Genomic DNA, 18372 nt, shown 5'->3' on the forward strand with positions numbered 1-18372 from the left:
TGGGGATCACCGGAAGGTTTCCACTAGGTTAGCAGGAGACCTGGTGGTCTCCCACATCTTTCTAAACCCCCCCTAAACTCAGATCTGTGGCTGGCTGAAGTCTCAGACACTTGTCCTCTCTTTGGTGGCACTTAGGCTACTTCTTTTATTTATATTTTTATTTTTTTTAACATCTTTATTGGAGTAGAATCGCTTTACAATGGTGTGTTAGTTTCTGCTGTATAACAAAGTGAATCAGCTATATGTATACATACGTCCCCATATCCCCTCCCTCTCGCGTGTCCCTCCCACCCTCCCTATCCCACCCCTCTAGGTGGTCACGAAGCACCGAGCTGATCTCCCTGCGCTCTGCATAGGCTACTTCTTTTAAACTAAGGCTTCTCCTTCCTGTTCCTGGAGAGAGGAAAAGGCAGCGAAAAGAAAATTCCTTCTCCCCTTAGAGAAACTAACGTTGGCAGCTGTTTAGATGAATGGTAAACGTGCGGGGGGAGGGAGGGCGTCAGGCCTCTGTGACATGGACCTCACAAAGGATGCCTCGGCGTCCCCTCAGGCGAGGAGCCACAGCCAGGCGGCGAGCGGGCCACACACTTCCCATCTCCAGGCTTCCCCGCTCAGCAACACCTAGCCCTGATCTGGCAGCTGGGCACGTCCGGGGGAGGGGGCCAAGGAGAAGGAGTCACACCCCACAGCTGCCTATCTGGAGCCCTGGCAGGGTTCAGGAATACTTCTCCGCCTTTCATCAGAGGATTACTGCAGGAAGGCCGATGAACCCTCACTGTGTTTCTCAAGTGCTTCTAGTCGAGAGAGCCAGGGAGCCGTGGGAGGGAGGGACGCCAAAGAAAGAGGGAATTTGAGGCCAACCCCACGTCCTGTGCCCTGGGTTGTGGGTCATCACACTGGGGGACAAAGCCTCGGGAGGCAGCCGACTGGTAGATCGACGGGGGACGAGGGTGGGGACAGAGAGATGGGGGCGGGAAACGGCGGAGATGGGCCAGTTGGTACCAAATAAACAGAACCGAAAACCTGATGCATAGGGTCAAACCCCAGCCAGCTCTGTCGTTAGCCCAAAATGGGTCCCATCTATGCCCAGGAGATAGCCTGTGCTGTCCACTTTCTCCTGGTTTTACCTGGTTGAAAACTGCCAAGGACTGCACAAGGTGAGACCCAAGAGATGGGCCCGATGGCCCTCAGAGCTGGTCTGAGGCATAAAACCCACGATCACAGCCTTGAACAGGAGCTACTGATGTTCCTTTTAGCATCCATCAGTGGTAGACGCAGCATTTCTGAATCCTTCACTCTCACTACCTCCCCGCCCACCACCCGTGCCCGGGATTTCCATGGGTCTCTGACGGGTAGGGTACCAGACTCTGTCTCTTTGCTCCCGCTTTGTTCAAAGCCCACAGCCTCTAACATGAATAAGAACTCTTGCTTCCACTGCGACCTGCTAAAAATAATCGGCTGGTTAACAACTACAGAACTCTGATTATGGGCTTTATGTATTTTTACTGGCTTCCTCATTGCTCTTTTTACTTTTATTGAAAGAAGAAAGTGTTGGTTAAGAAAAAATAATCCATCACCTTAATTACACCCCTTTTCGGTTTTCCCCCATCCCCCGACCCTTACACACAGTTTTTCATTTGTAAAAGCTCAAATTCTAGAACAAGATACATGACGGCACTTTGTCTATAGCCAGTGCTTTTTAAAAAGAAAAGAAAGAAAGAAAAAAGAAAAGCACACCCAGGCTACATTGTTTAGAACAACAGCAAAAAAGTCTCTTTAAACATCACATGACAACACAGCTTATTCACTCTCTCCTCCTCGTCCCTTCTCTACATGGCTCTCTTTTTCTCCGTGGCTTGTTTCTCCTCACTACTGACTCATACCCCGGTATGCAATCAAAGTATACACCCCGAGCAGAAGACACAAGGCGATTTGAATTAAAAGAGAATGTTCTATGGCAAGAAATGAGTAAGAGGCAGAAAATGAAAGACACTTCAAAATATAAAAGATCAAGACTATCTAATAAGCCCCGGTCCAGAGGCCACTTTTGTTGCATTTCCTTCAAGATTTACCTAGTACACACAGATCTCTCCTAAAGAATAAGATTGCTTCTGTCTCGTGGTTAATATATAATGGAAAAGAAAAACAACCCCAATTCAAAAAAACATACTAACAATATATATGCCTGTTGTTAATATTGTTTCACCATCAACTTTCCATAGCCTGCTTGCCCCAAACCTGATTTCTCTGTTTCTCTTTTTGAGTGAAAGCCTGGTTTAATCCCCCAGGCATCCACACCCCCAGCAAGAGAGGGCTACTGCTGCCCTGACCAGGAGAGGTGAGTAGGTTAGATAGAGCGAAGGGTCCTCTTTCCTCTCCCAAATGGAAGGCTTCGCTCAAGTCAAAATCCAGAGGTGCCTGCTGAGGTCAGAGGGGCCTCAGCCCAACAGAAGCCTCCCTGGCCCTGGGTTCATCTGGCTACCAAGTCAGAGTTCCATGTAAAACTTGCCGATGTAATTGAAACTGTCCATTCTCAACTCCTATCCTGCTATTGACTGCTTAGCCAAGTCTCTGCTCCCCACAGCTTGGTTTCCTCCTTCCAAAGATGCTCGTTATTTCTCAAGACAACAGCCGTGGGCCAATCCATGCCACTCGTGGGCTGCCTTTGCTTAATCCCCAAAGCAGCCCATCGGGAGTGCACTGGAAATTCTTACCTTCGAGTCCCTAAGCCCTGTGTTTATTTGGGCTAAATGAGCACTGCGGCTCTGAGGCTGTTGTATTTATATATATTTTTTTTATAAGAGAACATGACGGGTCTGTGACGCTCATGGTAAACACAGCCTCCGGGACAGCACATGTGCCCTGGTTTGTTTATTCTCTTACAGAAGCAAAGTGCTTAGCCACCGTACGTGTCATTCATGGACCCAGACATGTGTGCTCACACAGCACAGTGTTTGCAGCAGGGGCTGTAAGTCTGTAACCAGCCTTTCCTGGGAGCTTTGAGTCTCAACAATCAGTCAAAGTCACGTGAAACAACATAAGCAAGTTTCACTGCCCGAGTGTCAACGTTACCTTGGGTCCCGAAAGTTAGAACTTGAATTCAACTGTACTCCAAGCCGTTCAGTTTTGATCTCAGCTTTCCTTCCAATACTTTTAGATTCACATTAACATAAATCTCACACCCAAGGAGCACCAACAAATGCACATGAATATTCTTAATACTTTAAAATGTGCAGCGGGGAGAGTGGGGATGGAGGCAAGGAAAGGCGAAAAAGAAAGAAAAGATATTCTACGTAGGTAGGTCTGCCATTCCCCGTGCTGGTGTCCTCCTCCTCAGCTACTGTCTCAGGGCTGAGGAGTGGCAAACTGGGTGAGATGATTTGGAGTCAGAGAGCACATCTAGGTGGCAACCCAGGAAGTCATCTCTCTCCAGCCAGGAGCTGGACAGATTACTGACAGTGAAGATAATGAGTCTAGACTTCAGACACAAAAATGACTTCCCTTACCTCTGAAATGCTGTCACCTGTGGGGTTAAGGCCAGCCAATACAAACAGGGCACCGAAACCCTCACAACGGTTTGCATAAAACGGGTTCCGTCCTTAGCTGAGGGTGAGTGTCTCTGAGTGTGCTTTCCCCCCCAGCCAACTCAAGTGAGGCATTTATAGAGTGGCTTCTAAATGCTTAGCATTGGAACCCGGGTGGAAATGTTAGCGGTGCCAACCAAGAGGACTGCAAAGAGGGTGAAATGTGAAATCCACTGCAGTAAACAGCACAGATATTAGCATCCCCAAGTTTGGAGGTCTTTCTTCCCTGCCTGGATAAGGCAAGCATCCCACATTCCTCTTTCTTTGCCCTGCTCTCTATTTACCTTATTAGGGATAAAATGCCCTTTTCTGTTCTTCCGTCTTGTATTTCAAGTGCTCTAACTCCAGTCACCGAATGGGCCTCCTTCTTCCCTTAATCAGACACCAGCTCCTGAGTTTTGCAACTTTCCCCCCTTTGGATTATCATTCCTTTGTTTCCCCTAACTTTCTTCCCTCACAAAACTGCCCACCAGTGTACCTCACTGAGGGTTAATTGAGACCGCTGCCTTGGTACCCTGTGACTGGAAAGAAACCATCTTCAGGCGAAAATAAATCATTGCCACCTCATTTCACTTTTAATTTACTACTGACTTTTTTTTGTTGTTCAGTCTCCCCACAGCCTCTCCTTTCTCACCACTCATGCATTTTCAGCCTCACGGCTCTCCGTTGGACAGTGCAAGGCTGAAAGGTTTATCTGTAACCTATTTGTCTCTATTACAGGTTTCTAAATTTTAATTAAAGAAGAGACAGCGAGGATCTCAATCCCCCTTTCCCTGCATCTACAGGTGTTGTTGGCGCCATCTAGCGGTGAGAAGGTGTGGCATTTTCTCTTGTGAGCTTTGTCAAATTTGGAGGCTTATTGCCTCCATCAAATTCATATCACATGGGGGGAAGGAAAAGGCATGCAGAAATTTAAAAAGAACTTTTTTTACCTTTAAAATTCTCACCTGCAAAAGCTGAGATGGGTTCTGGAAAAAAAAACAGAAAAAAATTTGAGTTAGATAAGGGGAAGAAATAGGGTGAACAAAAGGGTATGATGAAGATGAATTTCATCAAGCTTTTTTATACTATCCCACGGAAAGTATCCCATGTCCTCCACATGCTCTAGACCATGTCTAACACATCATCATCATGGGGGCCGGGTAGGTGGGGAAAAGATTCTCAAAGTTGCTTTGGAACAAAAAGTCCTTTACAGAGTAATGGGTCCCTGAAGCATTGTAATCAGTCACTTACCACTGATTACTTTCTCAGAGCCTGGATTACTTTTAGATGCCTGGGGCCCCGAGAATTGCCTGAAGAGACTAGGGTGGTCCCAGGTGCTCTGACATCATCAGGCACACACACACCTGGGACCCATGTGCCAAGAAAAGCACTTGGTGAGTTATTATAATTACTCTGCAGACTGAAAGTAGGTCTCGTTCCTCCTCAGGATTTCCTCTTGCTTTGGGGAATGTCCATGGCTCTGATGGGCCCGTGGGGTGAACTAGGTAAAATGTGTGCATCTCAGGTGGGCTAGCTGCTCAGCACTTCTGTCCAAGGTGACAGTGTCCTTCCTATGCTGGTCACCTGGCAGGCAATGTTTAATCTTACAACTTTGGCATCTTGGCCATTAGAGATATTAGCCTCAAAGCAAAACCTAAACTCTTACTTCACATGCCATAGCTTGCCCTGCAATTCATTCATGTAAAAGAGCTACTTGGGTAATTGTGTTATCACTCTGATATAACATATGTACTATTTTTTGCTCACCAGTGAAGGCTTCCATTAAATCCATCAAACCTTTCCATCATGTAATTCTGACTGACAGTTGCTCTCGTCCTCTAGCATTTTCTTTGCTAAAAGCTGGAGTGTGATGATGGGGTCTTGGCACCCTGAATCTTCATATACTTAGTGCGTGTCTATTTCTGAATGGGAACGGGGATATAAGACTTCACCTCATCTCACCCCTCTCCCGTCCTGAATGCAGCCCAAGCTATAACTGCACTCACACCTCGCCTCCCGCACAGACTGGAGCTGCCCCACCCACTGGGTAAGAGCTGTGTTTGAAAACGATGTGCTGTCTCTTCTTGTACATCCCAGCCCTTGGAAGAGCCTTGACAAAGAGACAGATATTCACGTACCCATACAGTTCTCCAGCGGGACATCGGTGCTTATCCGAATGTCATCAATGGCAATTTCTCCCGAACGTCCTTTTCCTATAACTCCCTCGAACACAATCTAGAAGCCGGAAGAAAAAGAGCCATGGTTAACTGAGCTTCCTCGTCCAAACAGTGCAAAGATTTCCAATTTTCTGTTAACTGCAGCTTAAAATGTATGTGTGTGTGTGTGTGTGTGTGTGTGTGTGTGTGTGTGCGCTTACTGCACCTGGTACACATCTGCTGACCACATGGCTATGGTGCTTGAAATCTTAGTTTAAAAAGAGTTGGTTCAAATCAAATGCATATTTGAGGTGATTAAAAAATACGTATATAACAAAGTGATGGATATTGTTGTCCAGTAACCAGACTGTATTGACTACAAGGGCCACAATCAGAGCATGTTTCATGGAGAATTGAAATTTCCCTAGCCATTTTTGGTATTTTTTCTCATAAATCTTTCAAATGCCCAATCCAGGTATTTGGAAACTCAGAGGACACGAGCAGGTGGGGGTAAGGTGAGAAATGTAGTATACAGGCTTGTGTCGCCTTGGGGGTGACACTGTCATATGGCTCCATTATTACAAAGAGAAGGGAAGTGATTTTCCTTCAGCACTAGTTTACTGAGCACCTACTACGTGCCAGGCACCACGACAGTGACAAAGCCTAATAAGACAAGACCCTCTGACCAGGAAATCTCACCGTTTAGTGGGCGAGACAAAAATGCCAACAGGTACTGGCAACACCATGCTCTGAGGTTTATAAGTGGGAAGGCAGGTGGGGGGTGGGGAGGGACTCAGGCTGCCTAACAAGCTCGAGAGTGACTGCAGGCTGCTCACAGGAGCCCCTCTGCTCTGTGGTCTCCGTTCCGCCCTCATTCTCGCCCTCCCCAGGTTCTCTCTGCAAACGAGCACATGTCCTCTGGCAAGCTGAGCGCGCAGTTGGCTGCCTCACCAGCCATCTGTTGCTGCTTCTTGTCTGGGGAAGACCAGGTTAATGCTTTGGCTGGTTCTCAATCACCTCTTCCCCAGTATGCCTACTCCTACCCAAGTTCCAGCCCCAGCTGTGCATACCCATCTGTGCCTCGGGCTCTTGCGCTGTGGGGCAGAGATAATAGAACTCAACTCCTGGAGCTGCTGGGAGAGGTACCACTCACTTAGGAGTCTCTCTGGTCTGCCGGCCACTGAGCACCAACAGCGACCCTCCCCTTCCCGTGTTCACACTTGCTGGGACAGGGGTGGGAGGCTGTTTCCCTCTCCTCCTCGGAGTCTGAGGGGCTCCACAGGCTTCTTCCCTTGTGTGTGGAGGGTTTGTTTGTGTTTATTTCCCTGGCTTCTGCGTCCCTGTGCCAGCCTACCTGATAGCAATCTAAAATAAAATGGAAGAGAAGAAACATTTGTTGGAGAAGATTTCAGCAATATAAAAGGCAATAGGAGGAACAAAGAACCAAGTCTGGGTGTAGAGATAGGCACATTCTGAATAACAAATAAGAGTGTCATTTAGTTGCCATGGCAACGTGAGAAACACAATGAAAACAGCGGCGCTTAACCGCGTTCCCTAAAGATGAATGGGCACGGCCCTTTGAAATATTGAAACACAGATCACAACGATTCCCTCGGATCTCCGCAACGGTCTCCCGTCGCCACCCCACCTGGTACTCCATGTCATAGCTGGGCAAGATGATCCGCCCGTGTTTCCACTCGCCGCCCTGGTCCTCGCGGATGACCCAGAGGAGCTTGCTCTCCTGGCTGGCTTCGCGCACCACCTGCAGCGCCACCCCGCGGCCTCCCGTGGCTTGGTACTGGAACTCCATGCACACGGGGCTCCGCGGCAGGTGGACGGGGGGGCTGATGAGCCGCGCGTACTGGCCCTCTCTCCCGCCATCACTCTGCAGCCGCAAGAAATTCCTGTCATCTGGGGGGAGACAAACCCAAACAGAGGTTCCAGGTAAATGCTTGGGAAAGACACCAGTTGGCAGCTGTGGTCCCTCCGGGGGGAAGCTGGGGCAGAGTTTGGGTGTCTTTTGTTTATTTATGAACTAGTTCTCCAGGCCCTGTGTCCCTTTCTTAGGGCTCTGGAGCCTGGACTCAAATGCTGCATCCTCTTGAAGCCCTTTCTTGAGTCTTTACGTCAAGACGGTCCCTCCTGCCTATTTCCCTGCATCACTTCTTTTGTGCCTTTTACATATGGCACCCGGTGCCGCTGGCCGTAGGTCTTGGCTGGTTGTATTTGTACTTGTCTTTACCCGCTAGATTCCGAGAGGCCAGACCCACGTTTTACTCATCATCGGCTTACCCAAAAGGCCAGTGCACTATAATGAACCGGATAATAAAGGGGTGAAATGGCTGCTAGACCAGAGGATGTTTCTGGCCAGGTAGTTTATGATTCAAGCCTTTATCATCTTGGCTGGGCACTGTCCAAATGGAAGACATTTAAAAGCTTCTGTCTCCGATGGTGCTACTGGATGGTGCCTGGGCTCTAGTAACTGCAACTCGGAAGACTCACATCCCTGTTCAAGCAGAACAGGGAATGGTGGCAGCACAGGGGTGATTCAGGGGGCCTGAGACCCCAATCCCTTCCCTGACCAGCCTGGGGAGGCCTGAACTTGGCCTTCCTTAGAGAGCCAGGCAAACACAGCCCCAATGAAAACAAGTGCTGTCATCATCACTAACAAAGGCTAAGTGTTTAGCAGAGAACATACACATATTGGGAAATGAAGGTTTCACCCATCCAAATGTTTGAAGAGCGTGTCTTTTGGCCGATTAGCTTTCAGATACATCAGGTACTGTGTGGGAGGCCGAGTTCCCATTCCTGCTGGCAGACCCCATGCCTTGCAGACACAGGTCTGGGGACCCGCACCAGCAAATCCAGCTCGTGCAGGAGCATTCCGGCCACTTGCACAGAGAACAGGATGGCATCTGAGGAGAAAATCTCACGGCCTCCTTTGGGCCCTGAAACATCTTATGCCGAACACTTCTGCAAGATGGCGGCGGCACTTTTGCACCACATACCCAGCACATCAGACACCTCAGGATCATGTTAATCTGAGATGTGGGCACAGAGCTTTCTTACTCAGCAGGGACTGTGAACACCCTGGGCTTGTCAGGGAAGGACAGGCGGGCACGCCAGAGCCCTGAATCAACGGGGTACTCCTGGACCACCGGTTTGCTGTTATTCCTGCTGACATCATCTTTCTAGTGAGAGCGGAGCCTGTGACACTCATCAGTGGCCCAGCAACACCTCTTTCCTCTCCTCCTCCTGGCCACGTCTCTCCCTCCTCCCTGTCTCCCTTAAGTCCCTTCTGGTTAGATTCTCCAGGGTTATTGCTCTAGAAGCTACCGTCCCCTGAAGTCAAATTAGACCAGCTTAGGATGCATAGTTGGGATTCCAGTTTGGGACTCCTTAACCATCCAGAACCACATTGGTCTAATATCCCACAACACGGGACCTCTTCAAGGCCAAAGTCAGCATAGATAAGTAGGCAGCTGTCTGGAGCAGAGAATTTTAATGATGGTGATCTGCTGAGGGAGGAGACACTGGTGCCACAAGCAGACACGCAAAGAACTTCTGAACCTATGCTTCTCCTATCAGATCTCATTACTGCCACTATTAATGGTAATAATTACAAGTCATATTTGCATAATGCTTTAGAGGTTCCAAAGCATGTTGATATGCATTCATAATTTAATCATTGCTATATGCTTGTGAGCTAGGTCTTACTAATCTTATTTTGCACAAGATGCAGAAACTGAGGCTCAGAAAGGTTCAAGTGACTTTCCAAGAGAGAGAGGCTAGTGAGTAGCAGAGCTGGACTTGACTTCAGGTTTCCCCACATTCATGCAGTAGGCCCTTCACTTCAGCTGTGACCCCAATACCTTGTCCCAAGTCTGTGTGATCAATCACATGCTATTCAAGGCAAACTGGCTTCTCTGCTGAGTGCTGTTGCCTTCTCTCCATTTACCTGTAATTCTCTGCTCCCCGACCCCCATCCCACCCCTTTTGCTAGTTCTTCTCCTAACCATTCTGGCACATTTCAACATTAATTCCTCTCTTCTCTCAACAACTCGAGCATCTACTGACCACACCACTGATTTTACCTTGTTTTAAAAAAGACTGGAGGCCATTTTTCATGCGTTTCAGCGGGTAAACACCCACTGCCTTGCACTGTAATTTAACTGTTTGGTGTGTGTCTTTCCTATTGCCCTGGTTAGATGTAAGGTCCTGGCCTCACACATAGAAGGGTTAATAATGCTTCTTCTCCCTGACCCTAGACAGTGACAAATATATGCCATCACTCAGGAAAATTTTGTTCCCATGAATGAATGAATGACAAACACATGGATAAAGAATGCTGTGAGGCTGTCTATTGGAAACAAGAACAGAGGGGGAATCATCTGGCCTCTGGTAATCCCTCAGGTTCATATAATCTCCTCACAGTTCCCTCCCATTCTACTGAGCCAACAGCCTTTTTCAAAGGTGAGGTGATTTTGTTTTGAGATGCTCTGCTTTTTATTAAGAAACATTTATACTGAATATGAGTATGTATAAAGAAAACGGTACAATAGCTTTTGCAAAGTGAATATACCTACAATCAATAGGCAGATCCAAAAACAGGGTGACCTGTGGAAGCATCCAGCCCACTGAGCTACCGGTGAGAACCCCCCAAACGCTCCCATGCTCCAGTCATCTCCAAGCCTTTACTGTTTCCACTCGTATATAAAGGAAACCAGATTTCAGAGACTTATTATTCAGCCATCTTCCTTCACAGTTTCACAAATAAGACCCACTGGCTGCCTGAAAATTGCTTGGCAGAAATACTGTCACTTGTGTGAATTTACATTCTTAAGCAGCAGGGGAATCATAGCATAATGGTTAGAATTTAGTAAGTAAAATGTGTGTGGAGGTGTAAAGAGCCGGGCTGGCTGGATTTTATCCGGTCTGTTTTATTTACCCATCCTGTTGCTAAAACTTCAGGCACGATGAGGCCAAAGGTTTCACAGACTGTCTCTCCCGGGGACCTGAGCTTTCTCTCCCTCCCTTTCCTCTCCTCTCTTCTCTCTTTCTCACAGTAAGATGGTAATGACTGTGCATGATTTAAAGGACCACTGGAAGACCAGGGAGTTAATGCTGGTGGCATGCTAAGCACGAGCAGCTAAAGGATCATAATTCAGTGCTGACATCTGAGCTAATCCACTAGTTTGCAGAATCTCAAGACAAGCAGGCCTCTGAATTTCACTTAGTGAAATCATTTGTGCCCCACTTGTCTGTTAAGTGCTATGAGCTCGAGGGAAGAAAGATGATATGTAAATTTAAGGAATTAGCAGTAGACATCAGTCAGAGGGACGCTGAGCTGCAAAACGTCCCTGCCTGTCACTGAGAGAGGACTAATTAGAAGCAGGACATCATGAAGGAATGGCTTCGGCCAGGAAAAGCCCAGAGATGGGGAGAGGAAGAGTAGGGGCAAGAGAATTGTTGTGACCTGAGCACCTCTGCGTGCCAGATATATCACACTGGCGGCTTGGTTGCCTTCCATAATCTTCCCTGTGAATTAAGTATTATGTTCTCCATTCTTACCAAAAAGGAAACAGAGGCTCAGAGAATTGAAGTCATGTGTCCCAGACCACTGCTAGAGAGTGATGGAAGTAGGATCTGAGCCCTGATTGGACTGAGTAAAATCGCCAGGAACTCGCCTCTCATCTGGGCTGGAATCCTAATGTTCGCTAGTCTTTTAAAGCCTCAGTCTTCCCATATGTGAAATGGATATAATAACAGCAATACTGCATAGAGTCGCGAGGAGGAGGAAATGGAAAGAGCCTTGTAAGGTGCTTTGCATACGAACAGGGACACAGTAGACGCTCCATAAATGCTCTGATCTTCATTTCCACTGCCATCACTAAACCCACTGCCTCCTGTGCTGGCCTTTTTGTTCCTTTTAGAAAGAAAAAGGGTCCGAAGAGCACCAATAACCTGGGAGGACCAATCCAAGACTCAAAGGAAGTAAGATTTGGCTCAAGGACAGTAAAGATGTTCTCTGGAATAAGATGGTTCCCAGATCCATCCTAACCCCAGAAACCAGCCAGCCTCAAGCTGTACATCAGACACTGTTTACCACATGCTTTTGGGTCAATCTACCGTAGATGCAATAAAATAATACATGATTCTGGAATGAGAGTGGGACCTCAAAAGACCAGTTAGATGGGGCCAGCCCTGCTGCCCAGAGGAACCACGCTGAAAACATCTCCAGAACAGCGGTCCACCCTTCGCTTTAAATTCTCCAGAGGAGGAGCTGCCATAGGCCATGCTGGCAATGTGTTTTCTGGGTCACAGCCCTAACTGTCAGAAACTTCTTAAATTCAGTTTTAAGTTTTCCTGCTGTCATTTAGACACCTGTCCTCCTTCTATTCCCGATGGAGTGCAGCCAATTTCTGTCCTCTGACTTAGAAACATTTTCACTTGTGAAGAATTAAGACCCTGGTCTTCACTTCCTCAGGAAACACAACGCTTGCCTCTTTAAATGTCCGCTTTCCAGGGCTTTGGTTGTGGCAGGTCTCCACATTGACCCTTCGCCAAGCTAAGTGCTTCAGTTCTTTGAAGTCATGGCACCCATATATGTGCTGTGAGTGAAGCACATGTGCTATCAGTGGAGTTTGTTCTTCTAGAACATTCTAATTTATGGCCTACCACTGCCAATCACAGAGGAAGTTTTAACAGACAGTGGCTGTTGGTGACTTGATAGAGCAAAGGGTTGGCCTGGCATGGGTGGGCTACTTTATTGATTTACTTAGACTTTAGGGGAAAAGCCCTTTGGATTGTTAAGAGGTCCCCAAACATGACAATTGGCCAGCTAAGAATCAGCTCTACCTGCTGGAGGCTGTATTCTTGTTTTTGTAGCTGATGGCAGTGATGTCGGCAATGGATAGCTTCCAACGGGAAACAATGCAGAGGAGATACATTTAGCAGCAGAAAGAGAATGAAGAAAAAATGTTCCAGAGATACAATCCCTCTCCCCCCAGACCTGACATGTTTGGGAGGCATTTTGTTAGGTTCTTGACTCAAAACATCTGTTGTTGCCCATGACGCAGGGAAAACAATCACATGGGAATGAACAACAGGAGTTCAAAAGGGCAGAGAGGAAGAGCAGAGGACAAGGTCATTCAGCGTCTTAACCTGCTGCTGTCTCTAGAAAGGGTCTCCTGACATTTCACCTGGCGATTTACGACCACATCTGGCTTCAGCTGATCACGTGACCACTTCTGGCCCAACAGCAATGGAATCAGTGGTGCCGACACCTTACCAAACCCTGAAATAAATCACCAGTCTCATCCTCCAGGCTATCGCAAAGCCAAACACACCATCTGTCCAACACACGCATCTCCTGGCTAGCATCTTGCCCTCCTACTAGAACAACCATCTGAAAGAATATTTAGTGCTGCAGGAGATGGAGTCTCTTTGTATAGGTCATGCTTAAGACATGAGTCAGCCCCTCAGCTGGCCTCCCAAGGTCAGACGATCTCTGCTAAGGTCCTCAAATTAACAACTGGCTAAGGGAAACATTGACTTTGGATGAACTCGGCAGGATGTTCTCAAGGTTTACAATTGACCATCTTGTGGACATTTGAGGTTTCAGGCCTGGGCTTTGCAGGAGTCTATCTTGAGCTGCTTTTTTGGTATGTCAGCTTTCATGAAGGTTTGCAATCGACTCAGTCTTGTTATTACTCTGCCCCTTCATTATCAATCTTACACACTCAACCAATCATGACTTTCAGAATAAAAGGAAGAGCTTCTCCTCTCTACTGCTGTCTTTTCTACAAAGTCAGAGATGTCTGCCTTCCTACGTTCCTTAAAGAAGGGCCTCTATGCTTTCCTTTTCCAGTTGAAGTTATTCCTTAAATATGGCTTTCTTTTAGCCCAGCTCTTCCTGGTCTTTAATTATCTAGCCTGCTCTAAGCCTGAGAAGTTCCCATCTCCATATTTGTAGTGGCTGTGCCCCAGACACGCCACAGCAACCTCTTTCTGAAGGCAGTTCTGTCACTTCCATGATTTGAAGTTACTGAAATGAAGTAATATTGTAGTCATACTTCATTAGGTCAACAAATATATGAAAGAACACACATTTAGGGTGACCACACACTTGAGGATTCCGAAGCTGACCTGGAACATACCCTTTATCTCTAGTCTTGTCTCATTCCTGAAGATAATAACAACAACAACAATAATAATAAAACAATTATTACTATTATTGCTATTACTTAGTATTTACTCTTTTTGATTGAATGAAATAGTTCCTATACTGTCTAACAGTATGTTACTTGCTTACTTTACTATGTTACTCACTGAGGTACAATGACAGTGACAAAAAATGCCAGGCACTGAACACTCCCACCAAGGGATCACGGAGAAGGCACATCTCCCTAATCATTTCCTCTTGGTTTACACCAAACCAAGGAACAAGAGCATCAGCAAGCACCCTGGAAGTTACGCTTCACGCCAAAGGGTGCTCCAGCCGTGCTGACCAAGACAGCATCCTGTGATGACGGACGTGTTCTCTACCTGCACCGTCCCACACAGAGTGGGTACTGAGCCCTTGAAATGTGGCTGATGTGATGGAGGAACTGAAGTTTTATCTGTATTTAATTTTAATTAAAATTAAAATAGTCACGTGTGGCTAGTGGCTACCGTATTACACAGGGCAGGTCTAGACACACGGGTTCACCACGGCATCTCAAGGAGTTTTTGCCTTGTTCCTTAAAGAGCTGAATCTGATCTTCCTCAGAATTCTGTTTCTGATCAATGCACTTGAGAATATCTGTGGGAGATACAGCGGCTTCCACTAGGGGAGACATTTTCTGTGTCATTGCAGTTACAGAGCAAAGGCAAAGTGCTTTCTCAGAGAGCAAGGTACTGGCTTCTCTGCAACCACCAGGGGTCACTGAATTCGGACCAGGGTCCCCAGGGGCTGGTATGAACACACTGCAGGCTTCTAAGCCACAAGCAAAGAGCTAAAAAAAGAAATTCTGAATGTCTTGAAAGACTATCTTGAAAAACAAAAACAGTGGAATAAAACCAGTGGGGGTCTTGTCAGCCTTAAGCAACTATTACCACTAGCCAAAAGAACAGAACTAATTGCTTACTTAAAAGGAAAACAAAACATGAGAAAAGAACTAAATCAGAAAACATCTAAGGAATGTAAGTAGTTTCCACAGACACTTCTAATCAAGTAGCCTGTGTATGATATTTCAACATGGCTGTTGCCTTTTTTCTTTCCTCCCTTCTCCCTCTGCACTTGATGGGGACACCTCCTTTCTTAAGTGTAATTACTTTTGTTTACCTACCTAACAAGGAGATAAAACACATGGCACACTTTTCTTAAAGACTGGAGCGGTCTCCTCTTTGTGGAGGGGCGAAGCGTGGGTGACACAGCACTTTCAGGCTTGACTTGGAAGGTCCCGGGACTCTGAACCCGTTAGCATTTGCCCTGCCCCTAACCAAGCACAGCTGTTTCCTTTCTCCCAACTGCTCTCCTCGGGCCCCAATTTTTTTTTTTTGAAGAAAGGACCACCCTGAACAGAAAGGGCTCTCTATCCTCTCCTGCTTAGAGCCCAGTATCATGTTTTGTAAGGGGAAGGACAATGGGAAATACAGCAAACGATTTTTAAATCATCAGAGGATGGACAGAAGGGCTCTGAAGACGATATTATGATTTTGTTTTCTGGAGGCAGCATCCAAGGGCCACTTTTCCGAACTTCAGGGATTCCTCTGGAACAGGAAAATAATTATTTTCTTTCTCGATTTCTTAAGGGAGAAACAACATTGGGTCTAGCAGTTCCTTATGGCCCTAATTTTCTTTCTGTCCCCAGCCAGCCAGCCAAAGGTTGGACTTCTGCCCGCTCTGCAAGATTGCTCTGAAGAGCCTTCCCAAACCGCAGGGTGTAATGAATCAAGTGGAACGCGGGCAGGATGAGGATTCCCAGCCAGTAGCCGGGGTCAACCCATGGGGCATCAGGTGAGGGTGAGGGCTGGGCGAAGAGGGGGCAGAGGGGAACCGCGTCAAATGGAGAGTAGCTTAAGCTCTCCCCAAAGTGTCACTTGCTAACTGGTGGCCTTGGAGTCTGGACAGGGCTGACCTCAGGCATTCTTAGAGAAAATCTGCTCAGAAGAGTGCAAGGGAGGAAGTGGAATTATTAGAAAGAACCTGAGGATGGATGCTGAGTAAGAGCCAGTAAATCTCCCCTTGCTGTATCATCTACATCCCTTTATTCAACGTGCCTTTGCCAAGCTGCCCCCTTATACACACACCTCACACACACACACACACACACGCATATAAACCACAAACACACTCAAACATAAACATACAGACACACACATACACATGCATATAAACCACAGACACACTCAAATATAAACATACAGACACACACACACACACAGATTCATACATGCACACAAACTAAACGAATGCATATACATATTTACAAACACACAAAATCTACACATAAAAACAACATATGCACATACACACAAAACCCACAAATACCTTGAGAAAGAAAGACATACATACACACAGCGCACAAATGCACACATATAAACATCACACACACACAGCGCACAAATGCACACGTATAAACATCACACGTACACACACGGTGCACAAATGCACATGTATAAACATTACACGTACACACACAGCGCACAAATGCACACACATAAACCTCACACGTACACCACCCCACCCCCACGGCAAATCTCCTTTACGTTTGGATAAAAAGTAGAGGTTGGGAAAACAACCAATTAATTGGGCCAAGTCTCAAAGGAGAGGAAATGAAATGAAAAATCCAGGCTGGGTTATAAAAATAAGTATTTTTTTTCCAACGTGCAGGAGGCTCATTATATTAATTAAACATTATTGCAGTGAGCGGGAGGGGGGAGGGTGATTAACGCTGGGACGAGGGTAAGTGTTCTCTCCTGTTGCCTGAGGCCGTGGTGATCTTCAGATATTAATCTCTCTGAGCACTCAAATCCTGAAGAGATAAACACTTGAAATATGAAAATGTTTTTCTCCGGAGCAGACGCTGTGACCCTCCGGGAAAGCAAGCGCAGGAGGCGGCCCGCGGAGAGCGTCTGTCCCACTGCCGTCCCTGGAGACAGGGGGCACGGCCAGTCCTTGGGGTGAGGGGCAGCAGAGCAGCTCTGGGTGACTCTGAAGAAGGGGAGGTCCCTCCCTCTTTTCATTCTCTAGGCAGGCAACATATGATCTACTAATTTCTAGAATTAAGTCCTTCCCTCTCAAACGCTTACGGGGGCCCAAGCTCCAGGAACGCTGAAAGCTAACGCGCGATGTGCTAGAGCAACGTATGCTACGTACTGGCTTGTGAGAGCCAATTGTGGAGTCTTCTGGAATATTGCAAGCCTACTGTGAAATGCAAGCATTGTTAACAACTGAATTACATAAAGTTGCAATGAAATAAAGTATATTAAAAAAGAAAGGAAATAAATTCTCAAAATGCTATACTTCCTAATTATTTTAATACATTTTACTGATATGCATGATCCGGAAGTTATTTTTATCTATGTTATCTGTGTGAGGGAAAAAAAACTATCTAAGGCTGTGTAGCTGTACTTCTCAACTCCACCTCCGATGATGTCACGTTGGTAGCTTGCGTTCAACCACAGTGGGAGGATTTACACCACGGAGAGTGGCAAACATTAATTACAAAGCAGATTTTTTTTTTTTAAACCTGGAGAGCCGGTCGTTAAACACTTACCAGAATATCGCTGTAAAAGCATGCCACAATGGAGAGAGTGGACAACTCCTGCTTAGAAGGGCTAAAGGCAACTCCTCTCTACCAACAGTGCCAGGAGAGGCTCTGGAATCTGGCTCTCTGAAACCAAGAGGGCGGCTTCACAATATTCCAAGGACTGGCAACAGCACCCTTCAGGGGGCCAAGTGCCCGGCAGCTCTGCTAGACACCCACGGGTGTGGCAGCATTTCAGGCCCTCGACTTGGTCTTCAACAGAAGTGATGATACCCTCCAAAAAGTGTCACTCAGACTTGGGGCCAGCAGCTTCCCAATGAGCCATTTTAGGAACAATATCCAGCTTGGAGTCACAAGGGGCTCTGTGATGGTGGCATCGAGAGCTGGCTACGGGAACAAAGGGACATTGACTCATCCCCTCTCCTAGGACCTCCTAATTGCTCTTTCTTTCCTCTTCTTTGATCTTGGCCTCTCTCGCTCCCTCCCAGCTTCCCGGCTGCTCTGTAATCACAAGAGAGGGCCAGGAACCGCCAACCAGCTATTCCGTCGGGTGACATTGTCAGTAAAGGCCGGTGGTTTGCGGGCAAAGAGCAGAGGACGGTTCCGTGAAGTCATGAAGCTTGTCAGGGAATGTGGAGCTGAAAAACGTGGCGCAGGCTGGCCTTAACCCTCTCATCGCTTAATTCGAGGCTGGCTTACCTGGAAACGTCCGGTCGCTGGGGCCGGAGCTGCCGGTCCAGGTGCTCTGGAGCCACTTGGCACGGTCGTACATCCAACCACAGGGCTCCTCGGGGAAATCAAAGTTGCAGTTGAATCCTGAAGGGAGCTGCAAATCTTTGTCTAAAAGGGAAAACAAAAACCCCGAAACGAGGCAAATGAAATGGGTTCGGAGAACAG

General features: G+C 47.0%; 1 protein-coding gene across 1 annotated transcript in view; it reads right to left on the reverse strand.

Annotated features, from left to right (window-relative positions):
- Nucleotides 1-18372, reverse strand: part of NRP2 (neuropilin 2) — a gene marked incomplete at its 5' end in the record, with an annotated part of 102547 nt that overhangs the window by 27814 nt on the left and 56361 nt on the right. Inside the window, 4 exons of the mRNA XM_082396773.1 lie at nucleotides 4532-4552; nucleotides 5705-5801; nucleotides 7371-7633; nucleotides 18175-18315. Coding sequence (XP_082252899.1) covers nucleotides 4532-4552; nucleotides 5705-5801; nucleotides 7371-7633; nucleotides 18175-18315 — 522 coding nt within the window. The remainder of the gene's footprint in view (nucleotides 1-4531; nucleotides 4553-5704; nucleotides 5802-7370; nucleotides 7634-18174; nucleotides 18316-18372) is intronic.

This window comes from Balaenoptera borealis (assembly GCF_965194805.1).
Source record: "Balaenoptera borealis genome assembly, chromosome: 6".
NCBI lineage: Eukaryota > Metazoa > Chordata > Mammalia > Artiodactyla > Balaenopteridae > Balaenoptera > Balaenoptera borealis.